The sequence below is a fragment of the Capricornis sumatraensis genome, chromosome 13, assembly GCF_032405125.1.
Source record: "Capricornis sumatraensis isolate serow.1 chromosome 13, serow.2, whole genome shotgun sequence".
Lineage (NCBI taxonomy): Eukaryota > Metazoa > Chordata > Mammalia > Artiodactyla > Bovidae > Capricornis > Capricornis sumatraensis.
In genome coordinates this window covers 48,479,585-48,497,538 of record NC_091081.1, presented here as the reverse complement: position 1 = coordinate 48,497,538, position 17,954 = coordinate 48,479,585, and the positions used below count along the sequence as shown (strand labels likewise).

Sequence of the window (17,954 nt, the reverse complement as noted above, 5' to 3'; positions counted from 1 at the left end):
TTGAATTTAAATTTAAAACTAATTAATTTAATTTAATAAAAATTTAAAAGCAAGGGCTAAAGAACTCCTCTCAAGGAGGCTTCCCAAACCTCAAGAAAAGAACACATCTGCCTTCATCTGAGTCCAGAAAGCTTGTCACACCAGTTTCTTCCTCACTGTGCCTTGCTGGTCAAACCCTCTCATGTCTCAGGGCCCTACCTGATTTTGTCCTAACTGACAATGATGAGGTGCAAGTGTTGACTCTGACACTTAGGGGCTTCCAAGGCTAAGCCACAACTCCAGGGAATGCAGCCCTCCTCCTTCCAAGAAATCATGAAACATGGGCCCTGCTCCCAAACTCTGTCTAAACAAAGCCAACAAACTAAGTTTTTGTATTTACAGAGTAAGTTTGGGCATTTGTCGAATTGCCTCATTTATCAAAGTACTGAGCTCTGACGCTGCCAGTGGTGGAAGTCCACATCCAGAAAGTGGACTTTCTGAAAGTACTCTCTTTCTGAAATGATTTGAGCAGAGGTGGTGTGGTTTGAGCTCCCTCAGGTTTTCACCACATGGTCTGGGAAACTGAGGGCAGCGTGGAACTGGAAAGCAAGAAGTAGGAGGAAAGTTCGCTCCTCTGACTCGGACAGATCATCACTTAAGAACCCTAAATGGTGATTTTTACTTCTCTACATAGTGACTGGTTGAAAAAAACAAAAAACAAAAACCCACCCTGCCACACCTTATCAAGTGCTTTTACCCAGTGAGACTCTGGCGGGCACGGCTCTGCGGTCAATCCAGAAGGACACCCAGGACAGCATGACCATCAGGGTGGCAGGAAAGTAGGTTTGGAGCAAGAAGAAGAAGATGTGGCGACGCAACGTGAAGTTGATGTACAGACGGTTGTACCAGCCTGCGGGACACAGGAAGAAGCCAGTGAGATCCCATCACAGAGGCAAAAACAAACTCCTTTCCTGGGAGCCCTTCTTTCCCCATCATCATATTCATCTTCAGCAGAAAGTTAAAAGTTCATGATTGGTTGCCTTAGTACAATAAGCTTCCTTTCTAAACTCTAATCCCTCTGAGGCTCAGTTTTCTGGTCTATAAACTGGGGAGAATATCAATATTATCTACACCATAGATTCATTGGGTAGACAGTAGTTAATTCATATAAAACGCTCAAAACAGCAGCACATAATGAAAGAGAAATTCTTTAAAATGGCTTTGGGGGCTTCCCTGGCAGCCCAGTGGTTAAGACTGCACACTTCCATTGCAAGGGGCACAAGTTCTACCCCTGGTTGATCCCTCATGCTGCTTGGTGCAGCCAAAAAATAAATAATTTGTTTCAAAAAAAAGGTTTTAGAAAAGAGTTTATTTAAACTTGCCAAGAAGAGATGGGAAAAGAAGATTGTGTGCCAAATACACATCAGAGCAGAAGAGAAGAGAGGGATGAAGGTGAGCACCATGGACATAAAGGGAAGCTGGCACGGCCTGTCCTGACACCCTTGGCTGGGGCTCACTCTTCTCCACTGTTGTATGTTGTGGACAGAAGGGTGGGGCTGGGGGCAGGTAAATGGGGAGATAGTGGCCATGCAGGAGCAGACCGTAGCACAAAATCTTCCCACACCTGTGCCCGAGCTTCTCAGCACTGGGACAGGACGGGTAAGGAAGTGAGAAGTCCTCTATGGACCTGTGGCTACTGCAGAGCTGTATATTGTATAAAGGTACATTGAAGTCCTAACTCCCACCACCTGTGAATGTGACCTTACTGAGAAATCAGGTCTTCAGTGTCAGGTGAGGTCTCTTTGAGTTAGGGTGGCCCATAACCCAATGGCAGGGGTCCTTAGAGAAGAGGGGAGTTTGAACATAGATGCACAAAAACACGGGCTTCCCTGGTGAGTCAGATGGTAACGCTCTGCCTGCAATGCAGGAGGCCTGGTTCAGTCCCCAGGTTGGGAAGATCTCCTAGAGAAGGGAATGGCTACCCATGCCAGTATTCTTGCCTGGAGAATTCCATGGGTAGAGAGGCCTGGTGGGCTACAGTCCACGGGGTTGCAAAGAGTCAGACATACCACGGACACACCAGAGACACAGGGAACCACATAACAATAAAGGCTGCCGTTGAAGTAATGCTACAACCACCAGGAGCTGATAGGAGGCAGGGAAGGATTCCTTCCCAGAGCCTTCAGGAGGAGCAGAGCCTCCAGAGCCTCCAGCAGAGCTTCCAGCCTCAGCACTGGGAGTGAACACATTCCTATTGTTTCAAGCATCCAGTTTGTGGTACTTTGTTAGGCAGCTATTTACAAGGGTTGATAGTGAGATCAGAGAAGAGCTCACAAATGGACACTCTCAAAACTTCAAATATGGACCCAGGGTCCAAGAAGAGGTCACACTACACATGAGAAATGAATCTATATCTCTCAATATAGGTTGTAAATACATTTCCCTGGAAAGCTATCCATCTATATCGTTAAGTCAGATGAATCAGTTTATAGAATCGTGTGTAAAACCTGACTTTTGTAAAATTACACTTTTGTAATTTTTCTAAGGGCTTTCCAGGTGGCTCAGTGGTAGAGAATCCGCCTGCCAAGAAGGAGACACCAGTTCTACCCCTGGGTTGGAACGATGGTCTGGAGAAGGAAATGTCAACCCACTCCAGTAGCCTTGCCTGGGAAATCCCAAGGGCAGAGAAGGCAGGCAGGCTACAGTCCATGGGGTCTCAAAAGAGTCAGATATTACTTAGTGACTAAACAACAACAACAATTTTGTAAAATGACATAATTTTGTAAAATGACATAATTAATCAGGATGTCTGCAAGGATACTTGCTGAATTGTTCAGAGTGAGTGCCTCCAGCCATGGGATTTCAGAGGACAGCAACTTTTAAATCCTCTGCATTTAAGTGTCATTTTTGTTTTGTTGCACTATGCATTATTAAAATAATTTAAAAGTCCTTTTCATCGGAAGGGGGCCAAAGAAGAATTCTAGTGCATTTTCTTCCACATGTGAGCCCAACTGTGGCGGAAGTTAGCTACCTGTGCTGCTGTAGAAGGCCAGTCTGGAAGTGGTGTGGAATTTCTGAATCAGAAACTGAGATAGGGAGATCTTTTCGTCCGTTTTCAGGGATTCATCCCCATTCTTCCAATATAGCATCAGATCTTCATCTGTATATGCATCTTTGGGGAGAGGAAAAGAAATTAATTTGACTCCTTGTCTTCTGAGGCAAGGTGGAGCAACAGGGCCTGGGAGTAAATAGGTCTTATCTCTGGCAGGCGGTACTCAGTCTCAGAGTTACTAAAATGGCACAGGGAGGGAAGAAGGCAAAGGTCTGTCATTATGAATACAGATACTTACAGCTTTCCAGCTCCAAAGAACAGGTCTGAGAATCCAGGGGAAAGTGGCTGAAATCCATGTTGCACATGGCAGTGACCGTAATCCTAGAATCCAAACAAACATTCGGCTCATTCAGTGACCTACTGACTCGCTTGTCTACCCATAGTAAGGAGGACATAGACGTGGCCAGGAGCAGCTGCCTCCTTCCAGAAGCTTGGAAACCCAGGTCTCTAAATTAACTTTTTTTTTTTTTTCTGGAGCACCATGTGGCACACTGGACCTTATTTCCCCAGCCAGGGATTGAACCTGTGTCCCCTGCTTTGGAGGCACTGAGTCTTAACCACTGAGTCCCTCTAAGTTAACTTTTAGAGTTTTGTCTTCTGTATATGGTGGTATTTGCTCTGCCCAGATGCCAGCTCCTGAGGGTGTTGGTTGTGAATGACCCACACTGGCACCTCCCCCGGGCATTGTTCTTATCCAGAGAGCCACCTTCCCCAGAGATGCCTGGAGGTTATGCCTCCGTAGCCCCCACTCAAGGTTATTAGCATCAGATTCTGGCAAACTGTACAGGCAGGCCAGGAAGGTGGGAGATAAGACTGTAATCACTCAAGTCAGCCCAGAAGACATTCTACGGTAGCACCTATTAAGCAGTAGCTATTGCTATTTTTCTAATGTTTATTATTAATAAACATTGATAATATGTTTGATAGAATCATAGGCTGTCAGAGGTGGAGGGTGTAAAGAAGGTCATTGTCTCCTTCAATTCATTCAGGCTCAATTAGTTTCCTAACCCAAGCTTAAGATCCCCAGTGATGGGGAAGTTACCACCTACTATGGTGGCCATTTCATCTTTAGAGAGTTCTGTTATCAGAAGGTTCAGACCTTCCCATGTATTCCATAGACCCAACCACGGGGCAAACTCTCCAGGGCCAAATGGACAGACCACACATTTTTTTTAACAGAGGGTTGTTTTTTCCTTTGTGGTGGTTTTTTAACTCGAAATTGAATAGCTAATTCATTCCACAAATACCGTTTCCTCACCTATCATGAAAAGCACAGTTTAGCTCTGACAATACAGTGGTAAAGCCACCACTTTCCCTGGCGTTGTCCACACATATTAGAATGACTCTAGACAGAGACCATGACCCCGGGGACAGTTACCTCATGCTATACAGCACCTGCCCATCAGGGAACACTCTCAGCATGATGTTGTCTGTGGTGGTGTCATGGATGAATGACCTTTTGGAGTGAACAAAGAACACATCGGGGACCCAGATCTTCTTCACCAGCCGGCCGTCGAAGGTCATGCTCTTGTTGCTGGCGCTGGGGAAAGCCAGCCGCTCATCCTTCCAGTAATGCCGCAGGTACAAGGTCATGGTGAAGTCCTATGGAGCAGGGGTAAGACCAGACAGAGATGCCTTACAAAACTCCCTTCCTGACCGTCCCTTCCACCGCCATGATGGATGCCTCAGGCTCAGCCTCCAGGGTCTGGGTGACAGTCTGCTGTCCTACCAGACCACAGCCACCACTGCCACAGGAAAGAGAATGACTCCTCCTCATGCCTTGTGAGACTGGAGCCCAGGAGACTGCACAGCTCCTCCTTCAGGCCTTGCAAAGGAAAAATGGCAGCTGTGATGCCCTCTGGCTGGCATGGAGCCAGCAAGGCAGGATTTCCCCAAAGCCCTGCACACTCACCAATATCTGTGCACACACGGCTCCTTACCTATTGGCTAACCATTCAGCTCAACTCAGTAGACACTTCCAGAAACCTGGACAGTCAAGTGTCCCATTTAGGAGGATTTCTTAGACTTGTAAGATCTTTGAAGGCAGAATTGTGTCCTGCCTACCACTGAATCTCCAGACCCTAGTTTAGTGCCTGGAAGAGCAGAGAAGTGGATGCTCAATAAATATTTACAGGATGGGAAAAATGAAGGGAATGAATGGATGAAGAGATAGGCAGCAGTATAACTTCAGCCTGAAACCTTATTCTGTTACCAAGTGTCTCTGTGGTTGTGTCTTAAACTAAGAGTGAAGCCCTTACGCTGCAGTCAGAGCTAAGATATAAACGCAGATGAGTCTTCTGGGAGTAGGTGGAGGAAGGCTGGAAAGATGCCTGTGATGTTGGGCTCAGAGTGGATGCCCATTTCTGCTCTATCAGCTACACCCAGACCCCTCCTGCCTGTCCTGCAGGCCGGTCCCGTAGAGGTGAGCACCAACCAGCCCATTTCTTTAATCTTTCACTTCCCTCTTTTGTCTTTCTATTTGCAAACTCCCGGTTTCTTCTGCCTCAGAGACCTCGGATAAGCTCTTGCTGTGCCCTCTCCACAGCTATCAGGTCTCAGCTGAAATGAGACTTCTTCAAAGAGGCTCTGGTGACCCCCCCAATCCTGCTGGACAGCACCGTAGAGTGAGAGGCGGGCACTGGTGATCAGAGACCTGCAGGACTTCCAGGTGAACGTGCCCACCTCCTGTGCTCCTCCGAGTGTGGCTCGTCTGACCACTCACATTACTTGAGGGGTGTCTTCAGAACAAAAAGTGCTGGCTCTCACTCCCAGAGACTGAATCTGCAAGTCTGGCGCAGGGCCTAGGATCTGCATTTAATCAACATCCCCTCCCAGGCCGGGGCTTCCCAGACAGCGCAAGTTGGGCAAGAACCTGCCTGCCAGTGTAGGAGAGGCAAGAGTCTGGGGTTCAATCCCTGGGTCGGGAAGATCCCCAGGAGAAGGAAATGGCAACCCACTCCAGTATTCCTGCCTGGAGAATTCCATGAGTCTGATGGGCTACAGTCCAGAGGGCCACAAAGAATCAGACACGACTGAGCGACAGAGCACCCTCTCAAGTTATTTAGACCCATGAAGCTAGAGAACCCCGGCTGTAGATTTCCCTGCACCTGGGTCAACCTCCAAGTGCCAGTTTTATCCCCTCCAGCTGTGGCCCCGCCCCCAGGCACAGCCAGTACCAGCGTGGCCCCACCCACCGCAGGCTGCTGCAGGACAGCAGCCCTGGCATCCCGCACCAGAGCTGCCCACCAAGGGCCCCGCGTACCATGTCCACCTCGGAGATGCTGTCCAGGCTCTCCACCTGCACGTCCACGCCCACTGGGATGGCAGGGCCTGCAGAGGGGCAAAGACAGCTGGTTAAGTCGCCTTCCACTGGGTGGGTATACAGCTCCAGCTGCCTTCCATGGGGACCCCGAGTAGAGCAGCAGTGAGGTGGTGATTCAAATTCCATGAGAGTTTTCTTACTACCTCCTGATGTGTTGGGTGCCTAAGCTTTCTCCATGAAGGCTGGGACTGTGTCTACCTTAACTGTCTTTCCTGGGTCACATGTGTGTGTGCTAAGTCTCTTCAGTCGTGTCCGACTCTTTGTGACTCCATGGACTGCAGCTGACCAGGCTTCTCTGTCTGTGGGATTCTCCAGGCAAGAATACTGGAGTGGGTTGCCATGCTCTCCTCCAGGAGATCTTCCTGATCCAGGGATCGAAACTGCATCTCTTAGGTCTCCTGCATTGGCAGGCAGATTCTTTACCACTAGCGCCACCTGGAAGGCCAGGGTGGGTGTTTAATCTATGCTTGTATGAGTGGATGAGCTGGATTATGTATGTTATGCTTCTGTGAAATGATTTTTTTAGATTTTAATATTTATTTAAATTTAATCTTAATATTTAAACTATTTAGTATTTTAAAAACCTCTTAAATGGGAAAAACCAAACACCTGTATCTGTCAGGCATATTAATGAATGCTGTTCCGCTCACAGGTAAAAGATGTCTTTGAGAGCATCAGGTAGCATCTGGACAGGGCCTTCTGAGAGGGAAGGCATTGTCTGGAGGCCAGCCTGATGCCCCTGGGGCCTCTGGGCCCTGACCAGTGGTTGCAGGACTGGGGCATGCCGACCCACAGTGGTCTGAGCTGGGAGAAACTTAGGGTGGCGGTGGGAGTTTGGGTCTCAGGGAATGAGGACTGGGAGGGCCAGGGACTTTAGCTGAGAGCAGGGAAGGAGGATCAGAGATCCTAACAGGATCTGGTGGGTCAGGACATTGGATGGGCTCACCGATGTCCCCAAACCTCTCCCGGTAGGTTTGTTAATACTTGCAATCTTACCATAAGAGATTTGGGGGTTTTGACTGAGCAGATAGAATGAGCAGATAGAATTTTAGTTATTACTGGTGGGATTTCATGGCTATTTTCTGTGCTCTTAAGCATGAGCACAATGAACACATACACACCGCTTTTTTTGGGTCTGTCATACCACATGGCTTGTGGAATCCTAGTTTCCCAGCCAGGAATTGAACCCCGGCCCACAGCAGTGAAAGCACTGAGTTCTAACCACTGGACTGCCAGGGAATTCCCACTTTTTATTTTTGCTTTTCCCCTCCCAGATTAATTGGGTCTTAAGCTGACCTTTTTATTTTCCTGTGCTTTCAACTGATGGCTCAGGTCAGGCCCCATGAAAGATCACTGCTCTGACAGCCAGTCGTTTCTTATTCCAGGCTCCAGGTAGAGTGGAATGGCCAGTGTGAGGGAGAGGCCCCCTCCTCAGGGCTGACTGCTGGCCTTTCTCTCCTGAGGGAATTGCAACATGAGGAAGGGTCTGCCGGCAGCCTGCCCAGGGTCCCCCCTCCCAGCACCTAGACCCCTGTACCGGGCCGTGTGCTCCCAGTATCACCGTGGGAAGCAGGGCTGTTTAATTCCTTGTCCTCTGGATCTCCTTTACCCCTGAGACATTAAAACAGCCCAGGGCCAGAGCTCTTCACCCTCCCTTGAGCCCTTATCCCCTTTCCCGTGTCCCCTTTCTATAGAGCACCACATAGCCTGTAATGCCCGGTCGTCCCAAAAGCCAAACAGCAGAAATAGTAGAGCCATCACCCTCTTTGGACCCACTTCCCTGTGCCCTGGTTTTCAGATAATGAGTACAGTGTTTGACCAGTGGCTGGACAATTTCCAGATAAAATACGTCAGCTTGCTTGGTGCCTGCTACTGTGTCTCTCTGTCCCCAGGGCCTGCCTTGCCCTCTGTAGCTCCAGTCGTTCTTTGGAGAGAAAGTTGATAAAGCCTGGGAGGGTGAATTCAAAGCTATGAGGTGTTGCCCATACGGGAGGGCAGGGCAGGTGTCAAGGATCCTGGGCCGTTGGAAACTATCTGTGTATTCAGGAGGCTCCAGAGCTGTGTTCAGGGACTCGCACCCCCAAGCTTGAATGGGACCAACAACTCTGCCTCCCTTGGTCCCAGGGCAGTGAAGGTCATCTTGGCCATTGATCGGCCCAGCAGCCCAAGGCTAACACTCCATCCCCAAGTTCTCCTGAGTGCTCCATTTTGTCACCCTTCCCAACCTGATTTTTGAGAAAATCTTCCAAATTACTGGCCTTTCTCCTTCTTCCGTGAACAATTTTATGTTTTTAGTAGGACTAAGCTCATCACTTCATGGGAAATAGATGGGGAAACAGTGGAAACAGTGTCAGACTTTATTTTTTGGGGCTCCAAAATCACTGCAGATGGTGACTGCAGCCATGAAATTAAAAAACGCTTACTCCTTGGCAGAAAAGTTATGACCAACCTAGATACCATATTAAAAAGCAGAGACATTACTTTGCCGACTAAGGTCCGTCTAGTCAAGGCTATGGTTCTTTCCTGTGGTCATGTATGGATGTGAGAGTTGGACTGTGAAGAAGGCTGAGCACTGAAGAATTGATGCTTTTGAACTGTGGTGTTGGAGAAGACTCTTGAGAGTCCCTTGGACTGCAAGGAAATCCAACCAGTCCATTCTGAAGGAGATCAGCCCTGGGATTTCTTTGGAAGGAATGATGCTGAAGCTGAAACTCCAGTACTTTGGCCACCTCATGCGAAGAGTTGACTCATTGGAAAAGACTCTGATGCTGGGAGGGATTGAGGGCAGGAGGAGAAGGGGACAACAGAGGATGAGATGGCTGGATGGCATCACTGATTCTATAGACATGAGTCTAAGTGAACTCTGGGAGTTGGTGATGGACAGGGAGGCCTGGCGTGCTTTGATTCATGGGGTCGCAAAGAGTCGGACATGACTGAGTGACTGAACTGAACTGAACTGAAGCCCTATAAGAGTTAGAAAGAAAATAGTCTAGTGAAGTCAACTAGGCATTCATGTCTTGGCTCCAGAACACTGATGTGGGTTTTTCAGGTTTAAGAAGATTGAAGATGCACATGCTGCAACTAAAATCTGGCACAGCCGAATAAATAAATATTTTTTAAAAATATTTAGGAATAGGTACATAGAAATAAATTTAACAAAATATCCGAATGTCTTCTATAAAGAAAGCTATGAAGTACTGAGAGAAATGAAAGAAGACCTAAGTAAAGGAAAAATAATTTTCCTGATTTGGAAGATTCAATATTATAAAGATATTAATTGTGTGTTTGTGTGTTTACTTTGCCAACAAAGGTCCATCTAGTCAAGGCTATGGTTTTTCCAGTGGCCATGTATGGATGTGAGAGTTGGACTATAAAGAAAGCTGAGCGCCAAAGAATTGATGCTTTTGAACTGTGGTGTTGGAGAAGACCCTTGAGAGTCCCTTGGACTGCAAGGAGATCCAACCAGTCCATCCTAAAGGAAATCAGCCCTGAATATTCATTGGAAGGACTGATGCTGAAGCTGAAACTCCAATACTTTAGGCACCTGATGCAAAGAGCTGACTCATTTGAAATGAGTCCCTGATGTTGGGAAAGATTGAGGGCAGGAGGAGAAGGGGACAACAGAGGATGAGATGGTTGGATGGCATCACCGACTCAATGGACATGAGTTTGGGTAGACTCTGGGAGTTGGTGATGGACAGGGAGGCCTGGTGTGCTGCGATTCATGGGCTTGCAAAGAGTCAGACACAACTGAGCGACTGAACTGAACTGAACTGTGTGTGTTAGTTGCTCAGCTATGTCTGACTCTTTGAGATCCCATGGACAGCAGCCCAGCAAGCTCCTCTGTCCATGGAATTTTCTAGGCAAGAATACTGGAGTGGGTTGCCATTCCCTTCTCTAGGGAATCTTCCCAACCCACAGATAAAACCTGGATCTCCCACACTGCAGGCAGATTCTTTACTGTCTGAGCCACCAGGGAAGCCCAAAGATATTAATTACTCCATATTAAACTATAGACTCAATGCAATTATAATCAAAATCCCATTTGGTTTTCTTGTGGAACTTGACAAAGAGATTATTAGGAAATTCAAAGTTCCAATAAGAGTTCTTCTTGAAGGAAAAAAGGGTGGGAGGATTTGTTCTACCAGATATCAGGATTTGCTAGAAAAATACGGTAATTCAGAAGTGAAGTACTAGGACTCTGGTGGTTAGGATTCTGGTCTTGCAATGCAGGGCCTTCAGGTTTGATCCCTGATGGGGGAACTAAGAGCCCATGTGCCATGTGGTACGGTCAAAAATTTTTTAAAAAGAAAAGGTGAAGTACCAGTATAAAAATGGACAAATGAATAAATGGAACAGAGTGGAGACTCCAGAAACACACACACACTTACAGACACTTGACTTTAGATACCACTGCAGATCATTGGCAGAGAAGGCAATGGCACCCCACTGCAGTACTCTTGCCTGGAAAATCCCATGGATAGAGGAGCCTGGTGGGCTGCAGTCCATGGGTCGCGAGGCGTCAGACACGACCGAGCAACTTCACTTTCACTTTCATCCATTGGAGAAGGCAATGACACCCCACTCCAGTACTCTTTCCTGGGAAATCCCATTGACGGAGGAACCTGGTAGGCTACAGTCCGGGAGGTCGCTAAGAGTCGGACACGACAGGGCGACTTCACTTTCACTTTTCACTTTCATGCACTGGAGAAGGAAATGGCAACCCACTCCAGTGTTCTTGCCTGGAGAATCCCAGGGACGGGGGAGCCTGGTGGGCTGCCGTCTATGGGGTTACACAGAGTCAAACACGACTGAAGTGACTTAGCAGCAGCAGCAGATCATTGGAGAGGGAATAGTATTTTCAATAACTAATGCTGCTGCTGCTGCTGCTAAGTTGCTTCAGTCATGTCTGACTCTGCGACCCCATAGACAGCAGCCCACCAGGCTCCCCCATCTCTGGGATTCTCCAGGCAAGAACACTGGAGTGGGTAACTAATGCTGAGACAACATATATATGAAAATCGTGCAATGTGCAGAACAACTCCAAGTGGACTGTGGATTCAAAGATAAGAGGCAAAACCACAAATAGCAGGATAGTAATGATCTTCTTTATCCAGACATAAAAAGCACTACCCTTAAGAAAACTCATGGCAAAACGAATCCTTTGGTGTTAGAAGCTAGGACAATGGTTGGCTACGGTGGAGAGAAGGAGACTTCTGGAGTTCTGCAAATTCTGTTTCTTGGTCAAGGTGCTGGTTGCAAGAATGTGTTCACTTTTTGATAATTTACTAAGCTGAACAGTTATGATTTGTGTACTTTTCTGTATACATGTTGTAGGTCAATGAAAAATTCTGATCAAAAAAAATCAAGAACTCTTATTTATTAAAGACACCATGGAGAAAGTAAAAATAAGCTACTGAGTGGAAGATATTCACAGTACATGTGACTGGCAAAGGGCTCATATATAGAATATAAAAATAACTCCTAAGAGTTCATTAAGAAAAAATCATATAATCCGGTACAAAAAGGCGCAAGAGATTTGAATAGGCATTTAACAAAAGAACAACCAATAGATATGAGAAAGTACACAGTTGCGTTAATATTTCCCTTAGAACCACAATGAAATAATGATACTGTCACCCAACAGATCAGGCTCATATGAAAGAGCAACTACACTAAGTGTTGATAAGGATATAGAGTGACAGGAGGAACCTCCTACATTGCCAGTGGTGGGTGCAAATTGGTACAATCACCTTAGAAGACATTATCCAGCAAAATGGAAGCTATGTAAACCTCATGACCTATCTACAGAATAGGAAAAATACATTATGGTATATTCTTAGAATGAAATATTACATTAACATTCAACAACATGGATGAATACACTTGATGAAAATTTCATCAATGCAGATTGCATGGCTTGACTTTCTCCTCCATGGCCCTTCCCGTTCCTTGAGAGCTTCTTAGAAAGTCTGAGTTAATTTGAAGACTGAGTTAAGTTGAAACTCTTTCTCATGTTGGTGAATATAATCAAGCATTTTGGTTTGAAAACAGACCTGACTTTTTTCATGGTGAGCACTGCCCCTGTACAGCAGTGCCATATGGCAGGCATTAACCATCCACGTGGGGTGGGGGAGTGGAGGCTGGACTAGATCAAGGCTCTCCCTTCCACAAACCAGCATCAGCATCACCAGGCACTTAGCGATGCAATTCTTGGCTCCCACCCTGAGTCTCCTGCCCCAGAGACACCACAAGTCCTGGAATGATGCTGATCCATAGTCACGTTTGAGGACACTGGACAACTGACCTTTAATGAAACTCCAGGAGTGAGGTTTTATAGTGTCCCACGTCCTGGTCACCATTTTCCTCTTGTTTTCCACTCTTCCACTGTGCTATTTCCACCAGCTGTCTCCACTTCCTGCTCAACCATGCCTTCCTTCCCCCATTGCACTTGCTGAGCTGAGGAGTCTTTTTTCCTAAGCCTTGCTTGGCTCCCTGACCTCTCTCCCATGATCACTCTGCTTAGTAGAAACCCCCTTCCTTTTCCATCTCTCTGACACAGCTCTTGCCTGGCCCCTTCTCTTCTCTGTAGACACTCAGTCCCTCCCACAGCCAACTCGCCTCTTAAAGCTGATGACTCTTGGTACTTTCCTGGCATCCAGTGGTTAAGAATCCATCTTCCAATGCAGAGGATATAGGTTCCATCCCTGGTCAGGGAACTAAGACCCCATATGCCACAGTGCAACTAGACCCATAACCTCTGGAGCGCAAGCACTACAACCAGAGAGCCCACGTGCCACAGTAATGACCCAGCGTAGCCAAGCTTAAAAAAATAAAAACTGACGACTCTTTGTCCATCCTGGTTCCGATCTCTGACCAAACTCTGACACTTTGGTTGTTAAAGTCTGGAAGGAGTCTCCACTGGATATCAAACCAAGTTCTTAAATTTAACAGCCTTCAGGTGCATAGTGACTTCATCGGTCACCGGGCGCAGGTGAGGTCAGGGAGCAGAGGAGTGAGAATGCCCAGAGGGGATTGTAGAAAAAAGGCTTTCTGAGGAAGAGGCTAGGAAAAGAAGGTTAATTTTAGGGGAAGGATGAAACTGAGTCCCCCTGCTGAATTTATGATTACCCTCTCTATCCAAAACTTTGTTCCCTTTCTTGTTCCGCCTTTGTTCCCTTCAGTACAGAAGAATGTCAAAGAGAAGTAAAAACTGAAGCTGAACAGGATCTTCTTGGGTATAATAGCCCCACTATGTGCCCAGTTTCTATTTTTGTAGAAAAAGACTTTATTCTCCGAGGGCTTCTTAGAGTTCTAAAGAGGAGACTCAAGAAATTACCAATTAGGGAAATGAAAGAATTCAGAAATGAAGGAAAAGAAGTTAAGCAAGAAAAGTAATGATAGTTTAAACAATAGTTCATCAATAAAGCAGAGCCCTGGGACTTCCCTGGTGGTCCAGCGGTTAGGCCCCAGCGTTTTAATTGTTAGGACCTGGGTCTGACCCCTGGTCAGGAAACTGGGTGTCCTTGAGCTGTGCAGCACAGCCAAAATAAAGATAAATATCTTTATTTATACCTTTATTTATATATTTAAATATCTGTGTGGATCACAACAAACTGTGGAAAATTCTTAAAGAGATGGGAATACCAGAATACCTTACCTGCATACTGAGAAATCTATATGCAGGTCAAGAAGCAACACTTAGAACCAGACATGGAACAACAGACTGGTTCCAAATCAGGAAAGGAGTACATCAAGGCTGTATATTGTCACCCTGCTTATTTAACTTCTATGCAGAGTACATCATGCAAAATGCTGGGCTGGATGAAGCACAAGCTGGAATCAAGACTGCTGGGAGAAATATCAATAACCTGAGATATGCAGATGATACCACCCTTATGGCAGAAAGCAAAGAACTAAAGAGCCTCTTGAGAAAGTGAAAGAGGAGAGTGAAAAAGTTGGCTTAAAACACAACATTCAGAAAACTAAGATCATGGCATCTGGTCCCATCACTTCATGGCAAATAGATGGAGAAACAGTGGAAACAGTGGCAGACTTTCTCTTTTTGGGCTCCAAAATCACTGCAGATTGTGACTGCAACCATGAAATTAAAAGACGCATGATATTTTTGAACTGTGGTGTTGGAGAAGACTCTTGAGAGTCCCTTGGACTGCAAGGAGATCCAACCAGTGTATCCTAAAGGAAATCAGTCCTGACTATTCATTGGAAGGAGTGATGCTGAAGCTGAAACTACAATACTTTGGTCACCTGATGCGAAGAACTGACTCATTTGAAAAGACTCTGATGCTGTCAAAGATTGTGGGCAGGAAGAAAAAGGGATGACAGAGGATGAGATGGTTGTATGGCATCACCGACTCAGTGGACTTGAGTTTGAGCAAGCTCCGAGGGTTGGTGATGCACAGGGAGGCCCGGCGTGCTGCAGTCCATGGATCACAAAGAGTCGGACATGACTGAGCAATTGAACTGAACTGATCTTTTAAAAAAAAGAGAGTCCTAGTTCCTCTTCACAGGATATATATAATTATCTGACCCATATGTTTGAGTTGTTCTACAGAAACTAAGGCCTCTACCCAAGTGGAGGATGGTGATGCATGCAGACTGGTTGGAACCAGAAGGCTGACTTTAAGATTTCCAAAGCATTTTCATGTTACCTCACTAACTACCAAACAGAAGAAAGTTGCACAAGCTGCAACCCTTACTCCAAATGCCTGCCTTTAAACACCCTTCCAAAGCAAGTGGGGAAGGCAGGTCTTTGGAGTGCAAGCTGCCTTTCACAACAACCAGCATCAGTAAACTAGCTTCACTGTGAGTGGACTCAAGTTCAGTTTGGTAACAGGAACGGGGTGTGGGTGTAAGCCAGGGTTTGTGCTCCAGAAGGTGAGGGCCAAGGACACTGCCAAGGAGTCAGAGGGGTCTCCTCTGAGGGAAGAAGGATGCTGGAGCCCCAGAAGGCCGACTTCCTGCCCAGCTTTGGCTCTCCAACCTGCTCGCCATAACAGTGAAGCATAGACCACACCACCCTCTGGGGAAGTGGCCGGGGAGGTCCAAGAAGCATTCAGGGGAAGAGGCCACAGCTCCAAAAAGAGGCAGACCCTTGCTTTGAGCTGGCTCCATGGGCCTCAACTCGACCAGCTGAGTGACATTTGGGGGCCTTGGTGGCCAGAGTCCTGTGGCTTGGAAATCCAGGACTTGAACCCCTCCTAGGAAGAAGGCCACAGAGTAAAGCATTCAAGAGGGTCTCCGTTCACAGTCTGGGTGACCCACACAGAGGGCTCCTTAAATAGGGGTGGAGCGAGAGTATACCAGATGAAGATCATGTGTCTGAATTACCCTGGAAAGTCCCTAGGAAGGCATCACATTGGAGACACTCCACCTGGAGATATAACTAGGAAGTAACCTTGCGAAGTGACAGCAGCTGGGATATTATGATATATTAAGAAATATTTATTTGGTTTTCAGCCCCAGTTCCTGGCACAGAGCTCCTGAAACTCTTGTAGCTTCCTAAGTGATAGGGGTAAAAGGGGTGTTCTTTTGTTGTTCATAACAAACCACACCTGAGTTTCAGCTAGAGCGGTGACTCTCGGTTAGCTCTCAGTTTCAGGATGGGGGCTGGTTATTAAGGAAACAACCAGGTGATTAGATGGTTGGAACTTTCAGCCCAACTCCCCAACTTCTGGGGAAGGGAGGGCCTGGAGCTTGAGTTAACCAGCAGTGGGCAATAAGAACATCAATCATGTCTACACACAATGGAACCTCCATAAAACCCCTAAACAGTCAGATTCAGTGAGATTCCTGGTGAACACTTCAGGGAAGATGGTACACCCCAACTGCACGGGACAGAGGCTCCTGAGCTCAGGACCCTTCCAGTTCTCACCCTATGCCCTGCCTCATCCTCTGTCCCTCTGTATCTTTTATAACGATCTTTATAATAAACTGGAGATAATAAATAATGTGTTCCTTGACTCTACAAGCGATTCTGGCAAATTAGCAGGGGGTTGTGGGAACTCCAGTTTTGCGGCCACGTCGGAGAGAAGTATAGATAACTGGGGACCGAGTTCTTCTGATTGATGTCTGAAGTGGGTCTGATGATTGATGTCTGTGGGACAGAGCCCTTAACCTGTGGAGTCTGTGCTAACCCTTGTTGTTGTCATTGTTGTTTAGTCATTCAGTTGTATGTGACTCTTTTGCAACCCCATGGACTGCAGCCCACCAGGCTCCACCGTCCATGAAATTTACCAAGCAAGAATACTGGATGGGTTACCATGCCCTTCTCCAGGGGATCTTCCCAAGCCAGGAAGTGAACTTGCTTCTCCTGCAAGTCTCCTGCATGGCAGGGAGCTTCTTTACCTCTTGAGCCACCAAGGAAGCCCTAGGTAGTGTTAGAACCAAATTAAATTGTAGGACATGCAACTGGTATCCACAGACAGTCCTGTCCCAGGCCTAGCTTTGACATCTTTCCACCCTGGGCACCAGACATGAGAAGGAAGACACTTTTGAGATGACCCTGCAGAGGAGCAAAACTTGCCAGCCCACAATGTCTCTTTGGCATATGCATTATTTTGAGCTGAAAACAATCGAAGCCGGAAAGACTCAGGAAGAAATTTTGACTTTCCACCTAACTGCCTTGGCTTTCCTGGTGGCTCAGATGGTAAAGAATCCACCTGTAATGGAGGAGACTCAGATTTGATCCCTGGGTTGGGAAGATCCCCTGGAGAAGGAACTGGTTACCCACTTCAGCATCCTTGCCTGGAGAATTCCATGGACAGAGGAGCCTGGCAGGTTACAGTGCATGGGGTTGCAAAGAGCTGGACATGACTGAGTGACTAACACACACACACACACACACAAACTGCCTTATATAATTTACACAGAGGGCCTGTTCCCACAGTAGAGTTTACTAAACTTGTTTGACTTTCTCTGGTGAATCAATCTCACGTCAACTTAATTCTTAGACCAGCCAGAAGAACCTAGAAGGGTAGAAGAGACTTTCCTCCTGGACAGTGCCACCCGCTGCCACCATCTGACTGCATTCCCTTGAGAACTGACCCGCTGAACACAACCTGATTTGTGAGCAGAATAGCCTATGACCTAAAGGTCACAGCCAGGGTAGCTGGTTACATAGGAGTGAATAGCCAGACACCTGAATTCTACAGCCCATGTTCTTAACCACAATGCTGTGAAAAAATTAATTAATCAATAAGTGAGTGAAAGAATGAGTCTGTGTGATGATTTCAAAGAAGTAAAAGGTCTTATTGAAACAGGAGGGAAGAGGGCAGGGCACAATCTTTAAAAGAATGACATAACTGTTGAAGACCCGACAAAAATTGGTTAGAACCAACTAGGTCCAACGTGGCAGAAGATTTGACTTCTAGTGGGCCTTGAGCTGCACCATATACTCACTGTAATACATTAGCTAAATGACACTCCCACCAGCGCTATGATAGTTCCAAGGCTGACCATAAAAGGCCAAAAAGTGGGTGGTGGCCCAATTCCTGGAAATTTCCACACCTTTTCCAAAAC

The 17,954-nt window shown here is 46.7% G+C and overlaps 1 protein-coding gene across 1 annotated transcript in view; it reads right to left on the bottom strand.

The window, feature by feature from the left end:
* Positions 1-17,954, bottom strand: part of GABRR2 (gamma-aminobutyric acid type A receptor subunit rho2) — a 39,190-nt gene that overhangs the window by 5,055 nt on the left and 16,181 nt on the right. Inside the window, exons 3-7 of the mRNA XM_068985143.1 lie at positions 6,354-6,421; positions 4,470-4,693; positions 3,330-3,412; positions 3,011-3,151; positions 737-889 (exon numbers count right to left, since the gene is read on the bottom strand). Coding sequence (XP_068841244.1) covers positions 737-889; positions 3,011-3,151; positions 3,330-3,412; positions 4,470-4,693; positions 6,354-6,421 — 669 coding nt within the window. The remainder of the gene's footprint in view (positions 1-736; positions 890-3,010; positions 3,152-3,329; positions 3,413-4,469; positions 4,694-6,353; positions 6,422-17,954) is intronic.